Source organism: Amblyomma mixtum, chromosome 7, assembly GCF_055824585.1.
Source record: "Amblyomma mixtum isolate Tamu chromosome 7, ASM5582458v1, whole genome shotgun sequence".
Lineage (NCBI taxonomy): Eukaryota > Metazoa > Arthropoda > Arachnida > Ixodida > Ixodidae > Amblyomma > Amblyomma mixtum.
The window spans coordinates 97,130,745-97,154,947 of record NC_143018.1 but is presented as its reverse complement, the minus strand read 5'-3'; the positions used below and the strand labels follow the sequence as shown (position 1 = coordinate 97,154,947).

Sequence of the window (24,203 nt, the reverse complement as noted above, 5' to 3'; positions counted from 1 at the left end):
AGCCGCTAAAGTTCCTTGTAATTTTCGATTTTCTCTGGTGTTCTGGTAGCATTCACCTATTCGCTCTTTTTATGTTCCGGCGTCTTCCACTAATGCTGCATTTGGCCAAGGGATCGAAGGCGCCCGGATCTTGATTGGCGGGCCAGTTGATGAGCCAACTCATTTTATATATGTCAGCAAGACCAAGTATCCAACGCAGGGTGGTTTTAATAGTCGTATTCCTCTTATAGGATTCTACTACAATGTCATGCCGATGGGTTTTCAGTAGTCTGCGTTGTGTATCGCAGATGACTTTGCTGGAGGCGGCGTAGGTGTTGACGTTAGTGGTCTGGTGTTCAGTAAGGAAAGATGCTCCCGTACGGCATACATAATCGCACGAGTTTCAAGATTGTTTATTTTGTGAGGTTTAGAAAATGGCCCAGCTGTGCGGGTGATTGTCCCTCTTTGTCGAGGTGCACATACTGCATGTGCGTATGACCCATATTAGACCGCATGTCGTCCGTGTGTATCACCATACATGTGGTCTCTGTGCGGGGATAGTTTGTATCTGCTTGACGTCGACCGATGTGGAGATGTGGCGTCATGTTTTTGCTATGTTTAAAAATGCGATGTTGCGCGGTAGCTGACGGCATTGGTTAACTGCTATCAGATTGCATGTAAAGAAGTGCGTCACACTAGAATGGACTATGCCCCCGCTACACACGCGCGGAGGTAGGCCTGATATTACCTCATAAAATCTTCTGAACAGATCAAAATCCTTCCTAAGCTAGAGACAAAATCAGCAAGGGACATGTATGAAGATGATGGGGACTGTCATGACTTAGTAGGTGGAAATTTATTCGCGCTTGAAAGGCACAATATACATTCTAACCCACTGTGCTCGCAGGCATCACATGCGACAAACATGGCCGAAGCTGAATTTTTATAAAGTTATTGCTTAAAGGACGAGCCACTAAAAACTTCAAACAATACCTCCACATTTTCTGCAACTTTCTATTGCGCTCCTGTTATTGCTAGCAGCAGTGTGGGAATAGAAATAGCGTTTTTGGTTACCTCAGCAGCCATAGAATTAAAGACTTTTTCGCTCTGTCACCGCAAAAATACACACACTTAATGCAGTACAACAGTCTGCTCCTGTTGCATAGGCTGAACTTGTAAATGAGGTCTTTTATTTCGCGCCTCTTGCCTGGGCCAGTGGCAAACATTGTCAGGCCATACGGACAGTCTTCCGTGAAGTGCTTGCCTCGAAACAACCGCTTTTATTCAACCTGCCGCCTGCAGTGAATTGGTGTTTGAATCAAAAGAAGCGGGCTCGGGGTCGATAAATTACGGGTTCACTCCCCGAAATCCCACTCAGAAAGCGCATCAGTTCATGCGCCTCCTGAAACTTAAAGTCGGATAATGACGTGTCTGTTGATTTCGCTTCAAAAACATTCTCAAGCTGGTCTTTCCTCTTTGTTACCCTTGTGCTGACGTCAAAATATATTGTTCCTAAACCTTATTCATCAGGACGATATTATTCACCCACTGCCTCACTTTAAAAAGCAGATCTTAGGAGCCTGTTCGTGGATTTCGTGTCGTATTCGGCTTATGGCGGATCAGGCAGCCTGAAAACCTTGGCAGCTGTTGCAGAGCGTAACACCATGTGCCACGGCGAGAGCGGAGGAACGGAAAACCGGAAGATGGCTGAGACAGGAAGACACAAAGGGTGTTTAGCAGTAACACGCTAACTGCTAGGAGTGGCAGGTGGCCTGTGAAGAGCTGCGCTCAAGTTTCTCGTTACCGACTATCGTAATCGTCTATCATTCTTCTTTCTTTTCTTTTGAGTTGACATCACCTGAACCACTTGCTCACTGCCTATAGATCTAACGTCTTGAGTGCCCATAATATCACCGTCAGCGTGTAGTCGTCGTCGCAGTGCAAATCGTCAAGAATTTTCCTCCTTGCTTCCGCTCTGCTGTTCCTCCTCAGGCTGGCGTTGCCTTTATATCAAAAAAACATTTTTCGAACATGAACACTCCTACTCATGAGGCACTTAGGTAAAAGCTTTGAAGGTTCTGATTCAAGGAAACTAAGGTGCCGCAAATACTCTGATTTATTCGCCAGAAGAAATCTCGCTGTTTTTTTTTTCTCTGGAATGATAGGCTCCAGCTTTCACAGTTTCACAAGCGTGTATTTAATGCAAACGAGCTCAAATCACTACCAAGGAGGAGCGGTGCGATCGTAACACTGCTTTAATACATTTGCGAAGTTCCAAGAAAACAAATATTAATGTTTCGACTATATATAACAGGAAGTGAGCTTTGTATGCAAGGAAAACGGCACATCTTAGCAGGCTATACATGGAGTCCCTCATTTTGAAACTCTCGAAATGATGCTCAGCATCACACTTTACGCCATCTATCAACCGTGAATGCAAGAACCGGCTTAAAGATTTTGAGCAGCTAGGAATACAAACTCCTCCAGCACATTCCGCACGTTTTAAAATTGAGGCAAAAGCGGCACGTGCGCCGCACATGGGCTGAGAAGAGACAAGAATGGTGCTAACCTTTTTATGGCAAGATGTCTGGCTTCTGAATACAAACCGGAAATCGGTTGACATTTATGCCTTCGAACTAAGATGGCACCTCGACGCCATTTTTACTATTTACTTCATTTTTACTTCATGCCTATTATAGGGAACTTCCGCGAAAAGATCTATTATTGTCTTAAAGCGTGCTTTATAGCGAGGACTCACGCAATCTTATAATCAGTGCCATTTCCCTTTCCCGGCGCAAAGTCTTGCGCGAAAATTAAATAAATATTGCGATTACGTTTTTTATCTGAAGTTTTTGTAATCGTGAGTGTTTATGCCGCACAGAGAAAGTACTTTTGAACTATACTGTGCAGGGTTGCATACCGGCCTGGTGGCCTTGGTATCGTTAGAAAAGATGGTCTCAGTAGCTCTTCTTGGCGACAGCATTTCTGGGCAATGAAGGGAAGCCAGGGGCGGGGCGTCCATGGGTGCCTCTTTTGGCTTATTTGTTTGGCCTTACGACAATGTGCCTGCCTGGCTGCCACTCTCTTTATCCGGTAAATCTTCCCGCCGTTGTTGTTGCGTCGCTGCTTTAGCTAGTGCCATATATGAAAGCTTCCTCCGAAGATGCCCTCGATGTGGTGCATCTGTGGGCTCGATATGATCAAAAGGGGATGGGGAACCGCTTTATTGCCTACTGTGACCCCAGACAAAGGCGTGCAATCCAGCAAAAGTCAGTCTTTTGTCGCTTGCTTATGGGAAGATGGAGAATGAAGATATCCCTATGTGGGAAGGCCCTCTTCAAACAAAATAGTAGCTGCCGGAATAAAATCCCTTGTTGGTCACACATCGGCTGTGGCGGAGCTGAGAAAAGCGCGTTTCCGCATTGTGCCCTCATAGGTCCCTTGTCAGAAACTTCTCGGCAGATTCTACTTGAATTTGGGCTCTAATCAGGGAAAAAAATTCGGCAGGCCCAAATGGGGCTGGCAGTGAAAACTCCTCCCTCAGTCCTAGATTTCCCGCAGAGAAGCTGGAGGTGTGCTAAAGGGCAAGCATTCCACCCTTTCATTTATTTCTGTTATACATGCCCATGACTTACTGTTATTGGTAACTTTAACAATTCTAGACATATTTAGTTTATAATCAATAAGTACATGTTTTCGTTTCTCGCACTCACGTAAATGGGGCAAAGTTACGATGTCAGGGAGGTAATGACTGTACCTGCTTACAGAATGCACAGGAAACCTGCCACTCTAAACCACTTCGCTATACTTAAGAACGCGCGCATCGGCTGCCTGCACTAGACGCAACATGGATCAGTGTGGGAAGCCCACGTTGCCCTCATTGCCCTGGTGCACATAAGAAAATTTCAGGCGAGCTGCGTAGGTCAGGGTGACAAAGTAAAACTTAGGGCGCGATGTTATGCTCTAAGGATCCGGTGTGGGCATCTTTGTTTGGAGCTACGCCTAAAACACCCACACTGGACCCCTATGGTGCAGCTGTGGGCACGGCAAAATTGAGTTTCTCCCTATAAAATCCACATCTGTCCTTTCGCGGTATTGGAAGGGGTATCCAAAATAAAAAACACCTTCAACGTTAGTCCTACAGGGGCTCAAACTGCCTGCCCACATCGGACTTACTGGGGCCCACACTTCATAGGCTAGTTTACAAAACATGGGTTGCGTAAGTCGTGCCAGGGAAATTTGTTGTAATGAAGACCGCTGTTTCCTGCTTACGTGCCTAACGTTTAAATTTACTTTTGTGTTAGGAATACGCCTATAAGAAATGGCGGCAATGCAGTATATTTTATTTTATACCAAACCTTGTAACTCCGAATCGAGACTTTATTTTGCTACATGAGAGCAGATGCCTTGGTTGAGTCTTTCGACTTTTGTATTTAATTATTTTTCGCCTTACCCAGCCAGGGTAACCTTTTCATGCTCAAATGGACTCGCGCACAACCTGCTACGTTCCCTATTGTTCTTTACAAGTTCGCAAATTACTTTTTGGACACGTTACACACATTATCCAAAACAATAAGGTCACACCTCGCAACCTCCTAATTTATAACTTTGCGATCACCTCGAAGCCAGCTGCAGAGACAGAGCTTGTGGTCACTACTTTGTTTTGCCTCAGGAATGCGCACAGGCTGCGTCGTTTTGAGCCCGAAATGTTTTTTTTTTATCGACACATAATGTGGCGTTTCGGTTTCTCTATACAGGCGGTACGTGTCGGCTTTTTTTTTAACTGATACATTTTAATCATATTGGGAACCCAATTTCCTGTATATTTTCATTTCAGTGCCATGAATACACAAACTGGAGGCAACTCACGCAACCCAGGCAGCCCAAGCGCTTCAGAAGTGAGACGCGCCATACAAATTCAGAAACAATTCGACTGCCTCAATCCGGTAAGATCAAATTTTACGTCGCATATTGTGTAGCGAGAAATATTTGCGATTCAACCGATAACTTGAACACCGCGGGAATGCTTTTGCGTTTTCTCTTCCGTCGATATGAGATCGCCGCGGTCAGGACTTGGCCCCGAAACCTTGAGCTCAGTAAGGAAACGTTAAAGCGCTCGAGCCACCAAGGCGGGTAATTTTTGCAGGTTTGTTAGGCCCTTCAGAAGCAATGCTCATTAGTTCCTAACTGCACAACAAAAAAGGGAGCATCTCCAGCGAGGAATTTTTAATGGAAAGAATTCAATGAAGAGCGCAGCGTACATAGCGATCAAATTTCCGACGATGTAGACTACTGCTTCCCAAGCACAACTGCTGGTAGTTGTCAGGCGATCGTCAGCCACTCGGTGCAGTTGGTACTTTTTTTTTTCAACCAAAGTAGTGCCGACTGACAAAGGCTGCAACGAACAAGACGTCGACAATGCTACCCGTAGTGCAGTATCAAGGAGTTCGAAAATTTATCACGTAAGTCTCAATAATTTAAAAAGGTATGCGGCTTTTTACGATGTGTTTTTTTCTTAAATACCGCGTCTTATTGCTAGTGCGGCAATCGCATCAAAACGAACGCTATAGCTCTTTCGCAAACTGTCCGACAGTGATGCTCTTACATATTATGTTTAGATTGAAGATGTGTTTCGGCCCGGCTACCGCTATCACCATTCTGCCCTTCTCGCAATTAGCCGCGTCCATGTAGGCAAACGTTTTCGATCCGGTAGTTTTTGAAACGCCTGCAGAGGGTTCAGCCCGTTGTTCTTGAACGGGATGCCTTTTTATGGGTAGTGGCTGGATCGAGATCCTCTCAAGCACGCTCTTAATCATATCCATTCTGTAGCCGCACTGAATCTCGTAGTTTATTTCAAGGCTCACTAGGATCTTCCTCTCTGTGACACTTCCCGGAAGCCTTTGGTAATGCGATGCGATGTTTCTTCGGACCCTCAAATTTCACCTAATGTGTTCTGGAGACCTAGTTCTATTAGTTTTACGAGGAAGGTGGGGGGGGGGGGGGGGGGGTAAGGTACGGATTGGTAAACCTAGCGCCTGCTTCACACTTCAGCGGGTGATCTTCAAGCTTGGTCTTCACCTTAAGCTTAAGGAAGGGAGCTATGGAAGCGATCCTGATTACTACAAAGCCTTGAAGCAATCTGGTGAGATTAGTTTCCTTCAGGCTATATCGTCTATTTGCAATTATGCGGATTAGTCGCATAGTCTGTTGTGCGCATATATTCAATTTGTTTAATGTATCCCCATTGAAACCTTTGTTTTGAATGTACAGCCATAAGAATCTAATCCCGTCCTCTTTAGGGATATCGGGTCCCTGAGCCTTGAGAGAGATCCGCGGAAGATCTGACTGCTGTTTACTTTTTTGGTTGATAGAAAAGCATTTCCGATTTTCGCGGGGAGCATCTAAGACTCCCGTCATTAACGCAATTTTTTAACTTCTACTGTGGCCATTTGTAGAGTTTCCTCTGTTAGAACATGGGCTCGTTTGGCAATAAAGAAGGTAATGTCATCCGCATACATGCAGTGATTAGTCCCTCAATCGCCGCTAGTTTGTAAGAACATTTTTTGATCTCGAAAAAGTGTGAGGTGAATTCAATATATCATAAAACAACGTAACAAGCAGGAAACATATTTTTCTTTTCGTGGAAGAACAAGGAGAGGCACTTTCCAACAAAACCTGCGAAGCTGCTCTTTCTCATGATGCAACAAGGCGAAAACCAGACATTGCAAGGAACACGGCAAAAACGCACGGTGATAAAATTGAAAGGCATTATATTAAATGCTAAAAATAATAAAATAAAAATAGCTAAATATCGAGCAAGCAGCACAGCAAGAAGTTAAAAACATAAAAGGTACAATGAACTAAAAGCCAAGAGAACAACTAATGAAGGGCACGAAATATGAAGAAAATAAGGTAAGTGTTATAAAGCATGCAATAAAACTAGGTTGCGTAACTGAAATCGGTAATCGGATGACAGATGGGGAAGTTCTTATTAGAACTAGTCAAACTGAAAGTTTACCTATACACTGTTGTTTCAACGCTATCATCTCGGCTGCTTGAATGATTTCTCGAGGGCGCGTGTTTTTGTCCTTAGCATTGATTGCCGTTTTTTTTTAATTCAGTCGAGCAGCCTGTTTGCTATGCTGTCCGCGACAATGGATGCCACTATGGCGACATCGTTCATCATTGATGCTATAGTCATGCTCTTTTAGCCTTTCATTTAAACAACTACCTGTCTGTCCAATGTACAACTTTCCGCATTGCAAAGAAATAGAGTAAACCACTGCATCGGTACATGGAATAAAACGCTCCTGATGCTGTATGCAGCATTTAGTGATTTTTTGTTTAGGTTGTCTGACGCGTTTCCATAGCTAAGAAAGTCGTTTTGGAGCAGGAAATATCCCTTGAAAACCAACTCTTTCTCTTTTTGAATGAAAAAGCAGTCTAAGCTTTCCTAAAATGCACCGCGAATCAGTGACGAGATTGGATCAACTAAATGCAGGTTTTAGAATGGCAGATATACCGGGCTAGGAAAGGTACATGTTACGGATAGAGCTTCGTGACTTCAGATGTTCAAGAAGCAGTGATAACTGATCGCTACTGTAATAGTTACGTCTACCGCAAATTCCTCAATTTCTAAAATAAACTTACCGTGCGCTGACTTATCGATTGGTGGGACACCTTGGCTGCAACCACTGTGAATAGGAATCACAACAAAACCAAATTCCGTACACGTCAGTAGGTGGTGGGCATTATGAAAGGGTACTGGGTATTTATAACAATATTGCAAAGAAATGTGTTGAATAACAGCTTAGCAAAAAGTGTTTATTGAAACTTCACTATTTTGAGCAATCTACATGTAGGTAGGATGAAATCGACTGCTGATAGGCTATTCAAGATAGCATTACTACTACTAGAACTCAAATCATCTGGAAGAATGACAATAAATTTTTGCATGTTTTTTTAGTACTCTCAAACAAATGGAGTAGTTTGGGAGTAGCTTGACATGATTATTGGTGTTCTTATTTTCGTGCACGGTTAAAATGAAGAGAGCAATGAAAGGAAAGAAATTACATCAAAGGCAGCCCACCTTCGTATTGATATGAATTCCAATTGTAGAAATTTGAATTTCAAAGCATCCCGAAGTGATTGAAGTCCAAGTTATTACGAAACAAAGTTGTCACATATGAATGGCAGAAGTCAGTGAACAAACTGACAATGTCCTAACTAATGGCACATATGCGAAAGAATCCAGAGGCGCCCGTGGGCCACTGACAGCTCATGTAGAAAATGTGGTTTAGAAACTGGCTAGGTTAAGTTTGCGTTGCCGAAGACTTTCCTGTATCGGTTAAAACAATGGCAGAGACCTTTCTGTGCGAAGAACGCATTGCTCGCTTGTTTAAAAATTTGTTCCGTTTCTTGAAGTGTTGGCAAGTATCTTTCCTTGATTGTCGAAAGTAAAAACGCGAAGAAATGTTCAGCTTCACTCGCTATTCTGCTTAAAGGCAGGGAGGGCCCTTTACGCTTTCTTTTAATAAAAAGGAGTTGTGAGGTGGCAAGATCCTATTTTCTCTCTTGTGTGAACAGGAATTTTCTGAAAAAGAAATTTCGGGCGTACGTCGGTGAGTAAAGACCCTAAAAGAGATGAGTTTTGGCGGGTACCAGTGGCGATCAGCTTTTCTGCTCCAACACCTAAACACATACTTTTACTAAAAAAATCACAGTGAAGACAGAAAATACAAATTCCTCTTATCGCCACGCCTTTGTCCTTGCCTAAAAAATGTGAAATCAAAATGAGTAAAAACTGGGACAAAATTAGGGCCAGTTTCATGCAAAGGAGCCTCGCGCATTGAGAAAAATTGCTAGCAGACGCCTATTTTGTGGTGTGGTCGTGAATATTCGGCGGCCTGCAGACAGAAAAAGTGAACTGTCTGATACGCAAATATTTTTTCTTCTTTTGTGGTCAAAAATTATAAAGTGGACGATATTTTAAGGTGATCCACACTTTTTCAAAGTTCAGGAATAGAAGTGCATTACACGTAACCAATTGCTGCGCTTCGCTGTCATTATTTTTGCATTCAGGTTACCACTGAATAAATAAACTTGTTTTTTATTATGCTGGCACAACTTTATTGTGCAATAGTAGAGTTATATTGTCTATGGACAAGGAAACGTCGCGATAGCTTCGACAGCGCCCCATTTGTTTAATTTGTTTATTTACTGGCCTGAACATCAGTAGCAGTGGAAACAATCACTTGCTGCGCGTGCGGTTGCTTTAAACTTCAAAGCTACCAAGCAGCGATACACAGTATGACTATGCGAATGCTTGTCACTTTCGGGTTGTTCACTTCGAATGTATTTAGCTTTATTTCTTTGTCCCCCCTCCCAGTGCAATCCATCCTCACGGAAACCACAATGCCAGTTTGGATGCTTCTGCTTTCAACAGGAAAGACACCCCCATAAGGGGTTCTGCATCGACCCTAGGTACCCAATGCCTGAAAAATTCATCCTTCCACGACGGCAATCGCCAGTGCTTAGAACGGGGTAATAAAGCTGTGCTGCACATCAGTGAGGAATAAAGAAAGTGCCTAAGCGCTTGTTGAGTACATAGCCGGGTATGACACGTCTTCTGGATAAGCAGAGGTCATACGTTTGGGAAACAATGGTGGTATAGCCTGTCGAAGTGTTGCGTACCAGAATGCAAGCGGCTCATCGGAGGATGCAGCCCGAAAATGTTTTGCTTTTTGTACTTTTGGTTGGTTGGTTTATTGGGGTTTAATGTCCCAAAGCAACTTAGGCTATGAGAGACGCCGTGGTGCAGGGCTCCGGAAATTTAGACCACCTGGGGTTCTTTAACGTGCACTCACATCGCACAGTACACGAGCCTCTAGAATGCCGCCTTCATCGAAATTCAGCAGCCGCGGCCGGGATCGAACCCGCGTCTTTCGGGTCAGCAGCCGAGCGCCGTAACCACTGAGCCACCTCGGCGGGGCTTTTTTTTTGTACTTTTCAGCGCGGATTCAAAAGTTCGTTTTGCTGGCAGCGTTGTGGTGCCATGTTTAAAAATGCGACGGCTTGCTTTTGTGACTGACATATTTCCATATGATTCACAAGCACTCTGGATGTAAACTTACTGTACTCTTTCACTAGATAAATATCATTGAAAGCAATCGCACTAAAGTGGAAAAGCCGCTAGCATCCCAAACATCCTACTTTACCAAACATGTTTGGGAAAACTCTATGAACGGGTCATGAAAACTAGCCTCTAAAGTTATATTGAAGACAATGACCCCTTCCCCCTGCTATGGTTCAGTTCAGGCCAGGGCTTTCGGTGCAAGACCACTTCCTGCTGCTGTGAGAGGTCTTCATCAACATCCCCAGAGGTCAAGAAGATCTCACCATGGCCTAAGATTGAGAGGGCGCCTTCGACAACATATCCCACGAGGCGATCCTTCAAGCATAAATGGCCTTAACGGCGGCGAAACGTTCTTTGCTTACGTGAGTGCGTTCCCCACGGGCCGCGAAAGTTCCCTTCTGCAGCATGGGGTTTACATTTGTGCGCACAAGTTTTCACACTTTTTTTTTAAAGCATCAAGAGCTGTTTTCACAAAATCAGTGATGTAGTTCAGCAGAGTAGTAATTTGGGCCTGTTGGTAGTTCATGATGAGGAAGTTAGAGCGCAAAAAAACACAGACAAAGTGGAGACGCGGACGGGACAAGCGCTTGTCCCGTCCACTTCTCCACTTTGTCTGTGTTTTTTTGCGCTCTAACTTCCTCATCAGTGATGTAGCCTACCTCTGAAAGCCCAGCTAGACAGAATGGTAAGGCCATTTAGCACCTATAAAAAATTATCGCTTTTTAAAAACAAGAAATAAAAATGGATGCTGCAAAGTTGCACGGTGCACCTAGGAAGTGCTGCCTGCTGCTGTGACTTGGAATGTTTTACTAAGAGACACTGTAGCTGAGTTTTTATTGTGGAAGCAGCTTCAGATGTTAAAGAAAATAATTAATTGGCATAAATGTGCTTTTTTGTTATTAACAGGGCTGCTATTCCGTGAGCATGGAAGTGTGTAGCGTGCCTGAATTGCTGGAGTTTTTGAGCCATTCGTGCGATTTTTGTTAACTAGGGGGTTCCAAATATGCATGCACAAATTTTGAATTTTCCTTATAATAGAACATAATGCGTGTCTGAAAGGGCTACGATAGGCATCTGCCAAACCCGCTCCGATGTGGAACAAATGCCGCACAAAAGCACATCGCAGGGAGCTATCAATCATCCCTACTTTTCAACATCGCTATGCTCAGGCTGTTGCGTGCGCTGCAAGCTTTTTGAAGTTTAGGCTTTACCGTATACACGGATTATATAACAATATGGGCCACAACGGGTGCCCTGGATCAAAAGAAACCACCCTACAATTAGAAGCACGACTGTCCAGTACTTCGCTTCTCAAGGCGGCCTCCAGTGCGCCCCAGGGAAATCGGAGGTAATACGAGTACATGGCCGAGATACGGCTCTCCAGGTTCAAACCATCGCGGAAGTTAAGATGATCATTCTTGTCTTTGGATGTAGAGCAATTTCCGTGTCACCCACACCATCCAGGCTCACAAAACCAACACAAATCCGATAGCTCGCAACCGACTCTTGGGATTAGGAGTGCATAACACTCTGGAGGAGCTCAAGGAATCCCATCTCACGATGCAAACAGAAAGACTTAAGCGCATCAAGGCAGGCAGAACCATACTAGAGCGCCTAGGCATAGGCGTGGAACCTCCACCCGCGGACGCAAAAACACAGATACCCAAACTCATTAGGAAGGGACTGAGGATCAAACCACTGCCAAAGAATATGCACCCTTCCCACCACGAAGGAAGGCGGAAAGCTAGGGTACTCGCTCGGCACAAAAAATACGAAACGGACGCAGGAGCTGTCTATGTAGACGCGGCCCAATACACATCAAGCGGAGCGTTCGCACTGGCGGTGGTGGACGCGCGCGGGCGGCTGCGGGCCTCGGGGTCGGTAGTTACAAAATCTTCGGAAAGAGCGTAAGAGGCGGCTGTGGCGCTAGCCATAGCTAGCACTGACGCGGAAACGATCTTCTCGGATTCCAAATTGGCCGTCCGTAGTTTTGCGGCGGGCAGAATCCCGTATGCGGCACAGCGAATACTGAAACTGACCTGCGAACCTTACAAAGAAATTGAGGTGATATGGCTGCCGGCTCACTCGGGGAATCCGGGAAACGAGGCGGCCCAAACATGGCTCGAGGTTTCGTCAACCGAGTCGGTGGGTCGTCCGTATCCATGGATTACTCCAACGAGGCGCTGGCATCTTTTCATGATGTTACAACTCATTACAAATTGGAAAGACACAAATTTCCACCACCTGACAAAACGTTTAATAAGGCACAAGAGACCACCTGGAGGAGACTAAAACGAGGTTCTTTCTTACCCCCTATCAATTATCAAAAATGTACCCGGATGACTATATCCCCGAGTGCAGGTTCTGTGGCGAAAAAGCCACGTATGACCACATACTATGACAATGTAAAGAAGAACCTCCACCGGAGGATCTAGTACGAATTCCTTCTGTTGAGCGATGGGAGGCCGTGCTGGTCAGCTCGGACCCGGGCATTCAAGCCTTGGCCACCGAGTGGGCCGCTCAGGTTGCTGCCAGCCATGGTTTGGTAGCCATCTAGCGCGGACCGTCTGCATCTGGATTTTTGACACAATTAATGTTTTCCAATCCAATCCGATAGCTTGCATGACCAACGGCATTAGAAAGCATTGCCGAGGAATGAAACAAGAAGACGCTGTTCGGCTCGTCAATCACTGGTGCATAGCCAAATCACATAAAGACCATCCTTTCACACGCTAACAAATATAGAAGAGCAGCAAGTTGACACCATCAAGAGGGGCTATACAAGACAGCAGGTATACAAACACCTCGACGGAGCGTCTGACCACCCTAGGAGTCTTCAACCATTTACGGAACGGAAGTCATCCGCGCATCTCTTCGACTTCAGACCACCAACGCTGGACGAGCTCTCTTACACCGAGGAGACACAGTGGCGGAAGGCCACGCACTGGGTACTCAGTTATCTCTAGAAAAACAACACAAGTATATCAGCGTGGCTCCGATACCACAACATGCTTAGAGACGTTCACACACGCATATACGACGAGCACTAGTATCCTGCCTGCGCCGACGCCTAGCGAATTCAACGAACGTGGTTTATGTGGACACCGCAGCATTCCCGGACCATGATAAGTACGCAGTCTCGGCAGGGACCAGCGATTTTCCGTTTTATTGACGGCTTCTGTAAGAGCCGAAACACCAGCGGCTTGGAGGCCACCGCCATGGCCATTGCCATTAGGCATTACGAGTCCCAAGACCAAAGCGGTCACGCCATAACAGGCTCACACCACGTGTGTGGAAACCATGAGAGGCCGAGTTCCCAACCACGTCTCCGGACTCATGGGCGCTACACCCCTGACCAACACCACCAAATCACCTGGACTCCAGGCCACGAGATAGTGCAGGGAAACGAGAGGGCACCATTAACCGAACGGGACCACACACACCGTGCCCGCTTTACCCTCAACCTTCCAGGTATAATGAAAGTCTAGAATTTCATCATCCTCAAAGGAGACACTTCCGCTAAGCTCACAGGAAATTGGACAACCCACATGCCATCTCTCGGTGACAGATACACACGAACAGATTTCCAAAACTAAATATCATACAACCAACATTAAACACCGGCACATGTCTCTGGTGCCAGACCCGCCCTACACTCTTTTACACTTACTGAGGACGTGGGGCCAAACCGAACAATCTGAAGATGGAAAACATGTCTTTTGAACCGTAGAAGTCACTGCTGACTTAGGAGCAATGGGCTCTCACCCAACCGCTACGCTGCAGATCAAGCGAGTGGCGCCCTATATTCTAATGTTTCGTTTTCGTTGAGGGGAGCGTGTGCTGTTCTTTATGTTGACAAATATTTATCGCGCAAGGGAAAGAACTCCATAAATCTTGCGTAAGTGATAAAAGAAAGAAATATATATGGTGCAGTTGTGCCATTGGAGGTAATAGTGAATTCGTGAATTGGTTAATAACGTGTTAGGGCCGCTGTATTATTGCGGAATGATGGATATCTGGGTGTGACTAAAACTTTTTCTTTATGACCAAGTGTGTATCACTAAAACGTGTTTTCTGCATTCCCGAGGTAAACGATAACAAGGGCGTTTTTTGTCGGTTATTAAGCTACAACAATGGTACATTTTTAGTCAGGTCCTGGATAACGCTCTGCAGATGAGTCGTACTCTTAGGCGTCAAGCCTAATTATCACCCTGTAAGCGACCTTGAAATCTGATTATGCGTGGCAGTGCTTCATACCGCACAAAAAAAATACTGCAGGGTGGCACATAAAAGGGTGACAAGAGTACACCACGCTAGTGAAGTCGCTGCAACATGATATCGCGCATAGAAAAGGCCGATGAATATGCGTCGCGCTTCTGTGCAGATGTTCTTCAATTGCCACGCGAATATCGAAATCTTGTAAGTAAGAAGCTGGCATTAGTGCAAAATTCTATGTTATTGTAACTGCAATTTGTTACTGACAGTTTTTATTCTACGCCTGAATTACGGGAGAAGCGTGGCCCTCGAGGGAATAAGGCAGCGGAACGTTTCTTCGGGAAATTATATCCCACTTTACATTGGAAGGGAGCACTAAAACGTATGCTACATCCTCGCTCAAACCGCTATGAAGGCGGCACTACAGAGTGCTAACCCATTTGTTTCAGCGATTAACAATTTAATTTCCTGACTGGTGCTTAGTGGATAGCCGCGAGTGAAGAAAACAAACTTGGTAGGGATTTAACGTAGTTGAAGCGAGTAAATATGCGAAAGCGTCTGTTCGCGCTGTGGTGATAGCAGTAGGACTTTGAAGCTGATTCGTTAACGCCGCGGGTTCGACTCAAAGTCATGGATATAGAAGTGATTTCTTAACTTAAGGTGACGACGCTTTTGCTAGGCAACGGCACAAGATCCAAGGATCACAAGATCTAAAGATGTCAAGATTTTTGGTCGGTATTGGCAAGCGTATGAGAGCTTTCGCACTACAAGGCGCTACTGGGGTTCTAAACAAGTGTAATGGGAGAGTACTGCGCGTCCCTCATACAGCATTGGCGCTGGGTTCTGCGAGCGTGTGCAAATATCTCCGAAATGCAACAGCATCAGGCTTCTCCAAGCGTCTCCACAGACCAAAAAGCAGGCATTTCACCCCTCCTTGTATAAAACCAAAAATCTTGTGCTGGGTGTCCCAGCAAAGCTGAACCCATAATTTAAAAAAATAATGATTTGGCGCACTTCAGAAACGAAACAATATGAATGTTTCATATATTAAATGTGTAGGCTTCCGAATGTCGGTTCTGTAGCTCGTTTTTTCTCCGTGTCATACTCACTCCTCCCTTAGAGAACCGGCATCACGTTGTCTTAAGCATGACTGCAGAAACATTCACGTGAGCACCGTTGAGCACTCGACTGCTGTCAGATGTATGTTTGATCCTTTTAAGTTTCTCCTCCTAGCTGACCTTATATTTATCCGTGCGAACGTTTCCCTGGAAAGCTGCTTTAGCATTTTAAGCACACTGCTTTTCACTATTTATCCCGTATTGCTAAAAATAAAGCATTAGTAGATCTTGGTGTTTACAAACACATATGCGTACTGTTGTGATGAATGAATGGTTTAGATTGATTCTAGTGCTGCCAGTGAATTGATGTCGTGGTGTCTAATCATTGCGAGACGTTGGGTTTTCTAGAAACTCTCATTCACCGCTTATGATTGGGAACAACCTACACAAATCACTTTTTTTTGTATAGAATTGGACGTGCGGATGGCCGACGATGTGCATTTGGTCACGAGGTTGAGGTTATGCTTGACCCGCTATTGGATTGCGCGTACATGACAGTATTAAGACCGAACTAATTAGTGACTCGACCACCCTTGATAACAGCGCTTTCAGTCTTTAAAATGTATTAGGTACATGGCCGAAGCACACCCTACAGAAACAGGCGATTACAGCGCTGAAATCTTTCCATAACATGATGGGACATGACTGAACGAGACGGTTATTCCAAACTTGATATTGATGACCTTCGAGAATCTGCCGAACGCACTCGGCGCCTTTCTTCATCTCCTAGAAATGTCGTTCACCTTGTCAAGATGTGTAGCGACCATATATTGCCTATGTAGATGTATTCGCCAACAAAAATTCATCGTTGTTAATTGTGTAAACTGTTGCTTGCTTCGCAGACTGCCTTCTTTAACTGCATTCGAGTTACATCTATGAAAATATCAACTTTGAGGGCCACCATTTCCCTCTGCCTCTCTAGGTCCTCGATCATGGGGTTTAATTCGTCCATTTCATTGTGCAGCAGGGCCATGTGACCGGCAAATTGAAATTTACTAAATTTAGTTCACATCACACTTACACATAGCCTCGTGGATCCAGTTATTCGAATAACTCCCGCAAACATGTGGTGATTTAGTAATTGAGTGGTCGGTAGGTTGCAACCGCATTTGGTAACAGTGGGCAGTTTGATCACAGATTGGCTGGCAGGTTGCCAACTGCTTCGAAGGAAAGGCTGGATGCGATGACGTTAAACTTGTCGAGACCTGTTTCGGCCAATGAGGCACCATTTTGACATAGCAGTCATAAATTTTTTAGTGACATGACAACCTACAAGATTTTGCATTAAAAACGAAGCGAAATATGAACAAACTGCCTTTTCAAATCAGTAGAGGACGATGCCTCTACTCAAATTTTTCCCAGTATCTAATACAGGTTTGCGAATGAGGTTGTAAAAAATACTTCAGGAGTACAGATAGCTCAGCAAGTCGGTTATCATTGTGTAAAGTTCCAGAGCGGCAGTTGACAAGGGAGTGAAAATGAAAAAAATGGATTTTGATTAAAAAAAGAGAATTTATTGGAAACATCATGTAACAGGAAGTAAATGACAAAATCAGCCGCAAGCCAATACACGACAAAACATAGCTTACAATGTCATACTGATAAAAAATTTAGAGATATAACAAACCCGCCCACGCACGGAAGAGAGTGAAATCCCGATCAGAACGTGTGAAAAAAATCAGTGCTCGACACTTATTCCACTCTTCAAATCACTTTCTTTCGTGGAGTCTTTGCAGTGCTTCTGGATGTACATCTCTTTCAGAGTGCCGCGAAGGTCTTTGCCGGCTGAGTTCTGAGGGACACTCTCCAGGAACTCCACACCACCGTGCAAGTGCTTGTGGGCAGCTAGCTTCCCTGGAATAAGGCAAACATAAGGTTAACGCGCACCAGCAGATGAATATTTTTTCATTATACCCCTGAGTACATGTTCACAGTGCATTGAGAGTGAACAGCAAATTTCGGGGGGGGGGGGGGGGGAGAATGGGGGGGGGGGGGGGGGGCAGGTAAATGATCGAGGATGGCGTTTATGACACTTCTGTGTAACATACTACTGGGAGCGACATTTCAGAGTCGAAACAGGGATTGGAAGAGTGAATGTTTTTGTGAACAACATAACGAAAGACTTATTGTGAGTTAAGGAAAAGCACGGTAGCTCTGATGTGAACCGCGCCGTGAAAGAAGGAATGAAGGAGAGCGGAAGAGGCGCCGTAGTTCAGGGCTCCGAAAATTTTTATACACTGAAGTTCCTTAAAAGAAAACTAAAACCAAATCGAAGTTGGCCCGTATGGGTAGCTTACCGAACTCTAACGGCAAATAATGTTGATTTCTGGAGAAGAAAATTTTGACACGCTTGAAAACACCGAAAATTAAAGTACAGTTTTAGCCGATAATCGCCGGTTTCGCAAGTAAATGGCGGTGAAGGCAAGACGTTTGCCAACCGGGATCCTCTAGACGACTGTCCTCTAGGACGGTTTAAAGCCTAGCCTGGCCTAGCCTCTGGTAACAAAGTGATGTAGCCTGCCTGATGGAGGGCAGGCTAGACTACCATTGTCGTCAAATGATAACTGCGGAGTCCTTTTCGGTATCTGCGTCCAGCGTTTGAACTGAGCGCCGGGAACATTGTGAATTGGCGTTTTCACAGCAATAAACCCACTGTTTACTGCAGAACAAACGTCAAGTTACCGAGAATGAGCAGTATAATCCATGTTTACTTAAAAATAAAACAGAATAGAGTTCGCAGCATGGATTAACGGGCTGAAATGGGGATTGTGAATCTGTGCACAAATAAAACTCGGGATTGAATTCAAGGCGGGCGACGGAAAACGGTGGGCAGAAGGGCGGTCAGCGCAAAAAGTAGGCAGTGCAACGCAACCGACGTCGTGCAGCACTGCGGCGCTTCGTCTTTCACAGTCATATTTTTGACCGGCATCAGGCGCGGCCGTAATGGTTCGAATTTGTTGAAAGAGAACACAACTATTCCTTCACCTTGCCGAGTTGTCATACAGAGCGGGCAGAGTACATCACAGTGACGAATCTGACATATCTTTACTACCGCACATAAAATTTAGCGCTTGGCTACGAAATGCGGAATATGCAGTGGAGTGCTTATAAAAAGTCTTTGTTTTATTTCGATCTGTGCCGGAAATGAGAGTCGCTGGTAAATATAAGCAATAGAAAAAGAGAGAAACCACTTTACTAAACAGCTACAGACTAAACGCTCAAAAAATCCTGGCCCTGGAGCACCAAAGATGGCTGGTGCGCAAATTGGTCTCACACTGAGGACACGACAGGAATTAAACGGGAGCACGCTGTCCGCTAGAGCAAGTTTTTTAAGGGGAAGGGAGGGCTGGCTAAGCCATGGGGTTGATTTTAATCACAAAAAACGGGATACTTACATATCGAAACGGGAAAAATTTCAGTTCCAAAACATTGAAAGTTCTAGCATTTACGAAGATTTTAACCAAAGTTTCAGGCTGCTCTACTTGCTTGCGTCAAGAACTGCGATGAAGCGTTTAAGAGCCTCCTCCCATTGCTAACTGAATCAAGTTAGTATGCTTTAAAGTATGATTACAAATACGTTGTGAAGGGTAAGCATTCGGAATATTTAGCGATCAAAATCTGCACCGCAGCTTGGACAGCATGTCCTGCCCTTAAAATGGAGTGCGCTATAGGCCAAGTTACTCTTTATACTCCAATGTAGACGCTTCACGTTTATAGTGTACGACAGCAAGGAGTTCCAGGTGCGAAGGGGGGAGGGTTGGGAAGAGCATTTTGAGAGAGTCAACTAATTTGATGTTCGAGATATGAAATGGGTGGGGAAGACAAGCGTCGTGTAAAGTGTTGATGGTAAATTAGAGTCCGGTGATTTATAGCTGAATAAGGAGGATGTGGTATACTGTTGTGCACATAGTTTTTCATTTAATGCGAGAACGTGGAATAGATGGCCAGCTTATTTTTCACAGAGGCCACCATGGCGACCAACAGTTGTGAAACTACAAAGTTATTCCTCATAACAGAGTGTTACTAGAAACGTTCTTTCAGTTTTAAAACTTGAAAATACGCAATCAGGGAACCGAATAGGCGCGCATTCTGAATGACTGGCGTAATTTAGGATCTTCTACTGGGAGTTATTCACCAGTGTTTGGTCTAGTTGTGAGCTTTTTCTTCCTCATTACTTCTCATTTTACAACCAACAGAATTAGTGGAGACCCCAAATTTTAGCAGTACTTCGTTTTTTATAAAGATACGCAGCTCATTAGAAAACATAGAGAGCCATGTGGAATGCGCGAAGAAACTGTAAATAATTTATAATTGTATTTTTTCTCTAACGCTATCTCGGTTGCAACAGCCGAACGACAGCTGAGACGCACAAGACGCGTACAGGCCACGTGCGGCGTACAAAGGCTCCAGTACAGTACCTGCCTTCTTGGGTTTACTTCACTTAAACTGTTACTCAAGCCTGCTCAGGGGTTGGAATAATACCATATGAACAAGTAGCGATTACATCGAAGTTTTTGTAGTCCTCAAGGGACCTTAACGCGCCGTCTACGTCAAAACCTTTGTTGGGCTTTTCAAACGATATCTAAATGATGCAAGAAAAAAAAAATTATCATAATACCGCCTCCATTGATGAATTCCACGGCGTGTCTCATAAATACCATTGCCTTGCGCACCACCAAAAATAAAAATATGCATCGAAAATTTTGGTGTCTCTACTTCTCCAAAGTTCACTCGCACATGTGGGCGTTTCCGTTGGTATGCATTCATACCGTCATTTTTCACCTGATAGTCGGCTAATTAAATATGCCACAAAAGTGTTCAGGTTACCGAAGGTGCAAATGTTTAACCGCGGATGTTCAACAGCATTCAGCGAAGAGTATGCGAGCAGTCTCACTACAACTAAAGTGTTCATGCCGGAATTAACAGCCGATCTTTCGCGGCTATACTTCACACATAGGAAGCATGTTCGCGAGAGGGTGATCTGCCGCCATGTTAGCATCGCCCATCTTTGAAACATTCCTTACCGGCAACAAGATCATGCAGCCTCAGGGCTTCCATCTTTTCCTCGACACTTCCCGGCGGCAGGCGTTCTCGCGGCAAAACGAATGCCCTGGCGGCCTCGCCCAACTGCGGATGCGGCACTCCGGCGACGACCGCGTGCAGCACTCCCGGGTCGCCGGCCAACAGCTCTTCCAGCTCGGCGGGGGCCACCTGTTGGTCCATGCACTTGATCAGCTCCTTCAGCCGGCCACACACGAAGATACGGCCATCGGGAGAGTAGTGGCCCACATCGCCTGCAGAGGAAACAAGAAGATAGGGCACGAAAAGGCTGGTGTCGATGACGTGAACCCGGTCTTTGGTCAAATGTATAGGGGAATCCCCCAAGGTGGAGTACATTTGTAATAAGGGAGTAATTACTCATTGACATCCACCCGAGCGCAGCCATACGGCTACAAAGGAAATCTATACAGCTTTCTCAGAAACTTCATAGTTAAAGAAAGATTCGTCCTGGTCCGGGGTTCGAACCCGGCACCACCGTTTCACCGGAGCAGTCGCTCTACCAACTTAGCTAACCGGGACGGCAAGCTTATGGTAGGGCGAGAGCGAATTGATGAATAACTCAAAGTGGGAACCGTGTTGGTGGGAACTGTGTTGGTGGGAAGTGGAAACACAGTTCCCACTTTGAGTTATTGATCATTTCGCTCTCGCCCTCGCATAAGCTTCCCGTCCCGGTTAGCTCAATTGGTAGAGCGACTGCTCCGGTGAAGCGGTGGTCCCGGGTTCGAACCCCGGTCGAGGACGAATTTTTCTTTAACTACGAAGTTTCTGAGAAAGCTGTATAGATTTCCTTTGTAGCCGTACGGCTGCGCTCGGGTGGATGTCAATGAGTAATTACTCCCTTATTACGAACCCGGTCTTCCCGGTTGAGAAAGTTACCCACGTTACCGACCGCGCCTTTATTGAACACAACACCCATGCTGCGTAAGAGCCTGTCCAGTAAATCTTGTTATCGGAGTAATTACCCTCCTTAATTACCCGTATTCCTTGCAGCAACCCTTAACTTGCTATGTTCTATATTATTTTATTTATTGCCTTATATCAACTCAAATATAGCGGCTCAAAAATAGAGCCGTTGTTAGCTCCGACTTATCTGATATATACAATACAACAAAATAACAAAATACTAGGGGAAGGTCCGGTGGCGCCTTCTCTACGATACAAGCGGTTCTGTGTTTTTTTAGAGCCTACTGGTCGGAATAACCATGCACTTCTTGATATCACATTGTTCAGAAGGAAGGAATCACCCGCGTTTGATTGGCTTCTATGCTAAAAAGGGCTGTTAAGCTATTATCCAACTCTTTAATATCTTGTGCGATTATATACGCAAAATAAAAGAAAAAGATAGAAAGGAGGGCCCACCAGTGCAAACGAAGCCGTTCTCGTACGTGTCGGCCACGGCCTTTGGGTTATTTATGTAGCCCTTGAAGCCGCCCGGACTCTTCACACAAATTTCACCCAGCTCATATGGTCCCAAAGATTTTCGGGTTGTCTGGTCCACCACCTATGGAAAGCAAAATAATATGTAATTGTCAAAACAATAATATTCCATCGAAAATCGAATCCGAGAGACAGAAATAGGAGACAATTATTTAACTCAACAAGGAATATGCTGGCGCCAATTTAGATGCAACCGAAGATGGAGCTCCAAGAATTTTCCTCTCATGATTTTTTGGCAGTGACCAAAAAATAGCAGTTGGTTAACCAGGGAAAACGTGGACTAGTTGCTGGGGGAACGTAAGGTCCTTCCGTGCTAAAGGCATTTGACCTAAAGACCTTTACTATTGTGGAATTCTACCTACACGCCTTAAACCTTCACCATGAAGGCCTTCAGCCTAAAGGCCTTCCGTTAAAGACCTTGGTAAAGTCCTGTCAGGTGTACATATCTGGCTGGTTGCTCCCAGCCTGGAGGTGGTGGTTCGCTCATCACAAAGCAGGCGTCAGGGTCGCACCATCGTCAACACGATGATGGTACGTACGCACATACATACGTATGCCCGAATAGGAAAATGCGCCTAGTAATGCCCTGGCGTCGTTTCTTTCCCTTCGACTTCATGCATCGACTTGTCCTCCCAAATGCCCTATTGGGTTTTAAAATGTCCCATTTCATATGAGGCGTGCAGCATATAATGCGTGGGTAAGGTTATGTCTGGAGTGGGCTTTGTGCCTGTTAGAGCCTTTCACGAAGAAAAATGTTACCAAGATGGAAAATGCTGAAAGAACCCCGACTAGGATTATTTGCAAAAAGCATAAACAAAGTGATAGTCTGAAAGAAATGGTCATCTTGGTCTTGATAAATTTAGAGCGACACGTGCAGAATGGAGGTTAAAAAATTTGCCATCTTTACACTGGAAAATTATTTTTATATTAGAACAGGTAACAGTTCTGTCAGTGTGGTCAGTGTCTGATTATATTATAGCAGTGGTAATATTGTGTTCATAATAGAAATTAATTAATATTAGTATAGCATCCGGAAATTACCTCATCAACTTTTTATTTTTCGCTTTTAGGCCACAAGGTAATATTGAGAAACTGAAGGCGTCAACACATGTGAGTCCAGTTTTATAATATTTTTTACCTCCATTGTTGGCCGCAATGTCGGGCCTCTAAGATGCGCTTTTCAAAGTATTTTGAGTTGGATTTGCCGCTCTAAACATTGAGAAAAATGCGTTATATGCATTTCTAATACGAGAAATACGGAACTCATTGGTCGTTTTTTTGGTGTAGTAGAGGTTACCGTTATTTCGGCCATGACACTAAGCTAAGCGACATCATTTTATAAGTTTGAAACGCAGTAATGTAACCTCGATGAGGATTAAACGTGCTCCATTACATTTTTCATTTATTGTAACGCCTACTTATTCTGTTGTCCGTCTAAAACTTTTTATAATTATGTTGCTAGTTTCTTGGGCTTTTTACTTACAAACTCAGGCGTTGAAATTATGCAACCATGCTATATCTAGCCATTTTCTTCTATAATTTCTAGTTCTAAAGCGTAATCATTTTTTGCCCGATTCAGCAAAATCCCGTCTGTCTGTGTATGTTTGCGTGTCGTGTTAACACCGGGTGGTACCCATAATAGATGGCGTCCCTGCTCAACGTGACTGTGGGTGGTTAAATTAATCGCTGATCGCGGGAGATTCCTCGAGAACAGCAACCTGGCACACAAATTCCACCGCTGGCAGCACCTGCCATCCCAGGTCTGTGGCACACCAAATTAGTGCTGCGCCACTGCTCCAGGAGTGGCAGGAGGACACTCAGGGATGTATGCACGTTATGTTACGACCAATTTTGCATATAGGGGCATTAGCCTGTTTTCACTATCGTATCATACCTTTAAACCAGGCCGCGGTAGCGCGTCGACTGGCTTCACGAAGTTAGCGCGCAGATCTTAGGGCGTGCGGCGGCGTCACGGCGGCGTCTACGTAGAAACATGCACAGGTAGAATTTCCAGCAGCCTGGTATTGGATTTCATCAGACAGCAGCACGCGCCTACTGCGTCACAAAGTGAGCGGGGGGACTCATGGCTTCTCACACGTAAGCAGTCATAAGTGTCTTTTACCACTTCTTTTTCATTTGCTTCACATAATTTTCTTCACATAATCGTCTTTGACGACTACTTTTTTAATTTTCTTCACATTGAACTAATATCCACGCGGAAGTCTTTAGGAATAACTTAAAAAATCTTGCTCTAACGC

General features: G+C 44.8%; 1 protein-coding gene across 1 annotated transcript in view; it reads right to left on the bottom strand.

Annotated features, from left to right (window-relative positions):
- Nucleotides 1-17,069: 17,069 nt before the first annotated feature.
- The window catches only part of LOC149336922 (uncharacterized), a 33,095-nt gene continuing 25,961 nt past the window's right edge, over nucleotides 17,070-24,203 (bottom strand). The window contains exons 8-10 of the mRNA XM_089554276.1: nucleotides 21,868-22,009; nucleotides 20,472-20,741; nucleotides 17,070-17,301 (exon numbers count right to left, since the gene is read on the bottom strand). Coding sequence (XP_089410402.1) covers nucleotides 17,126-17,301; nucleotides 20,472-20,741; nucleotides 21,868-22,009 — 588 coding nt within the window. The 3' untranslated portion in view covers nucleotides 17,070-17,125. The remainder of the gene's footprint in view (nucleotides 17,302-20,471; nucleotides 20,742-21,867; nucleotides 22,010-24,203) is intronic.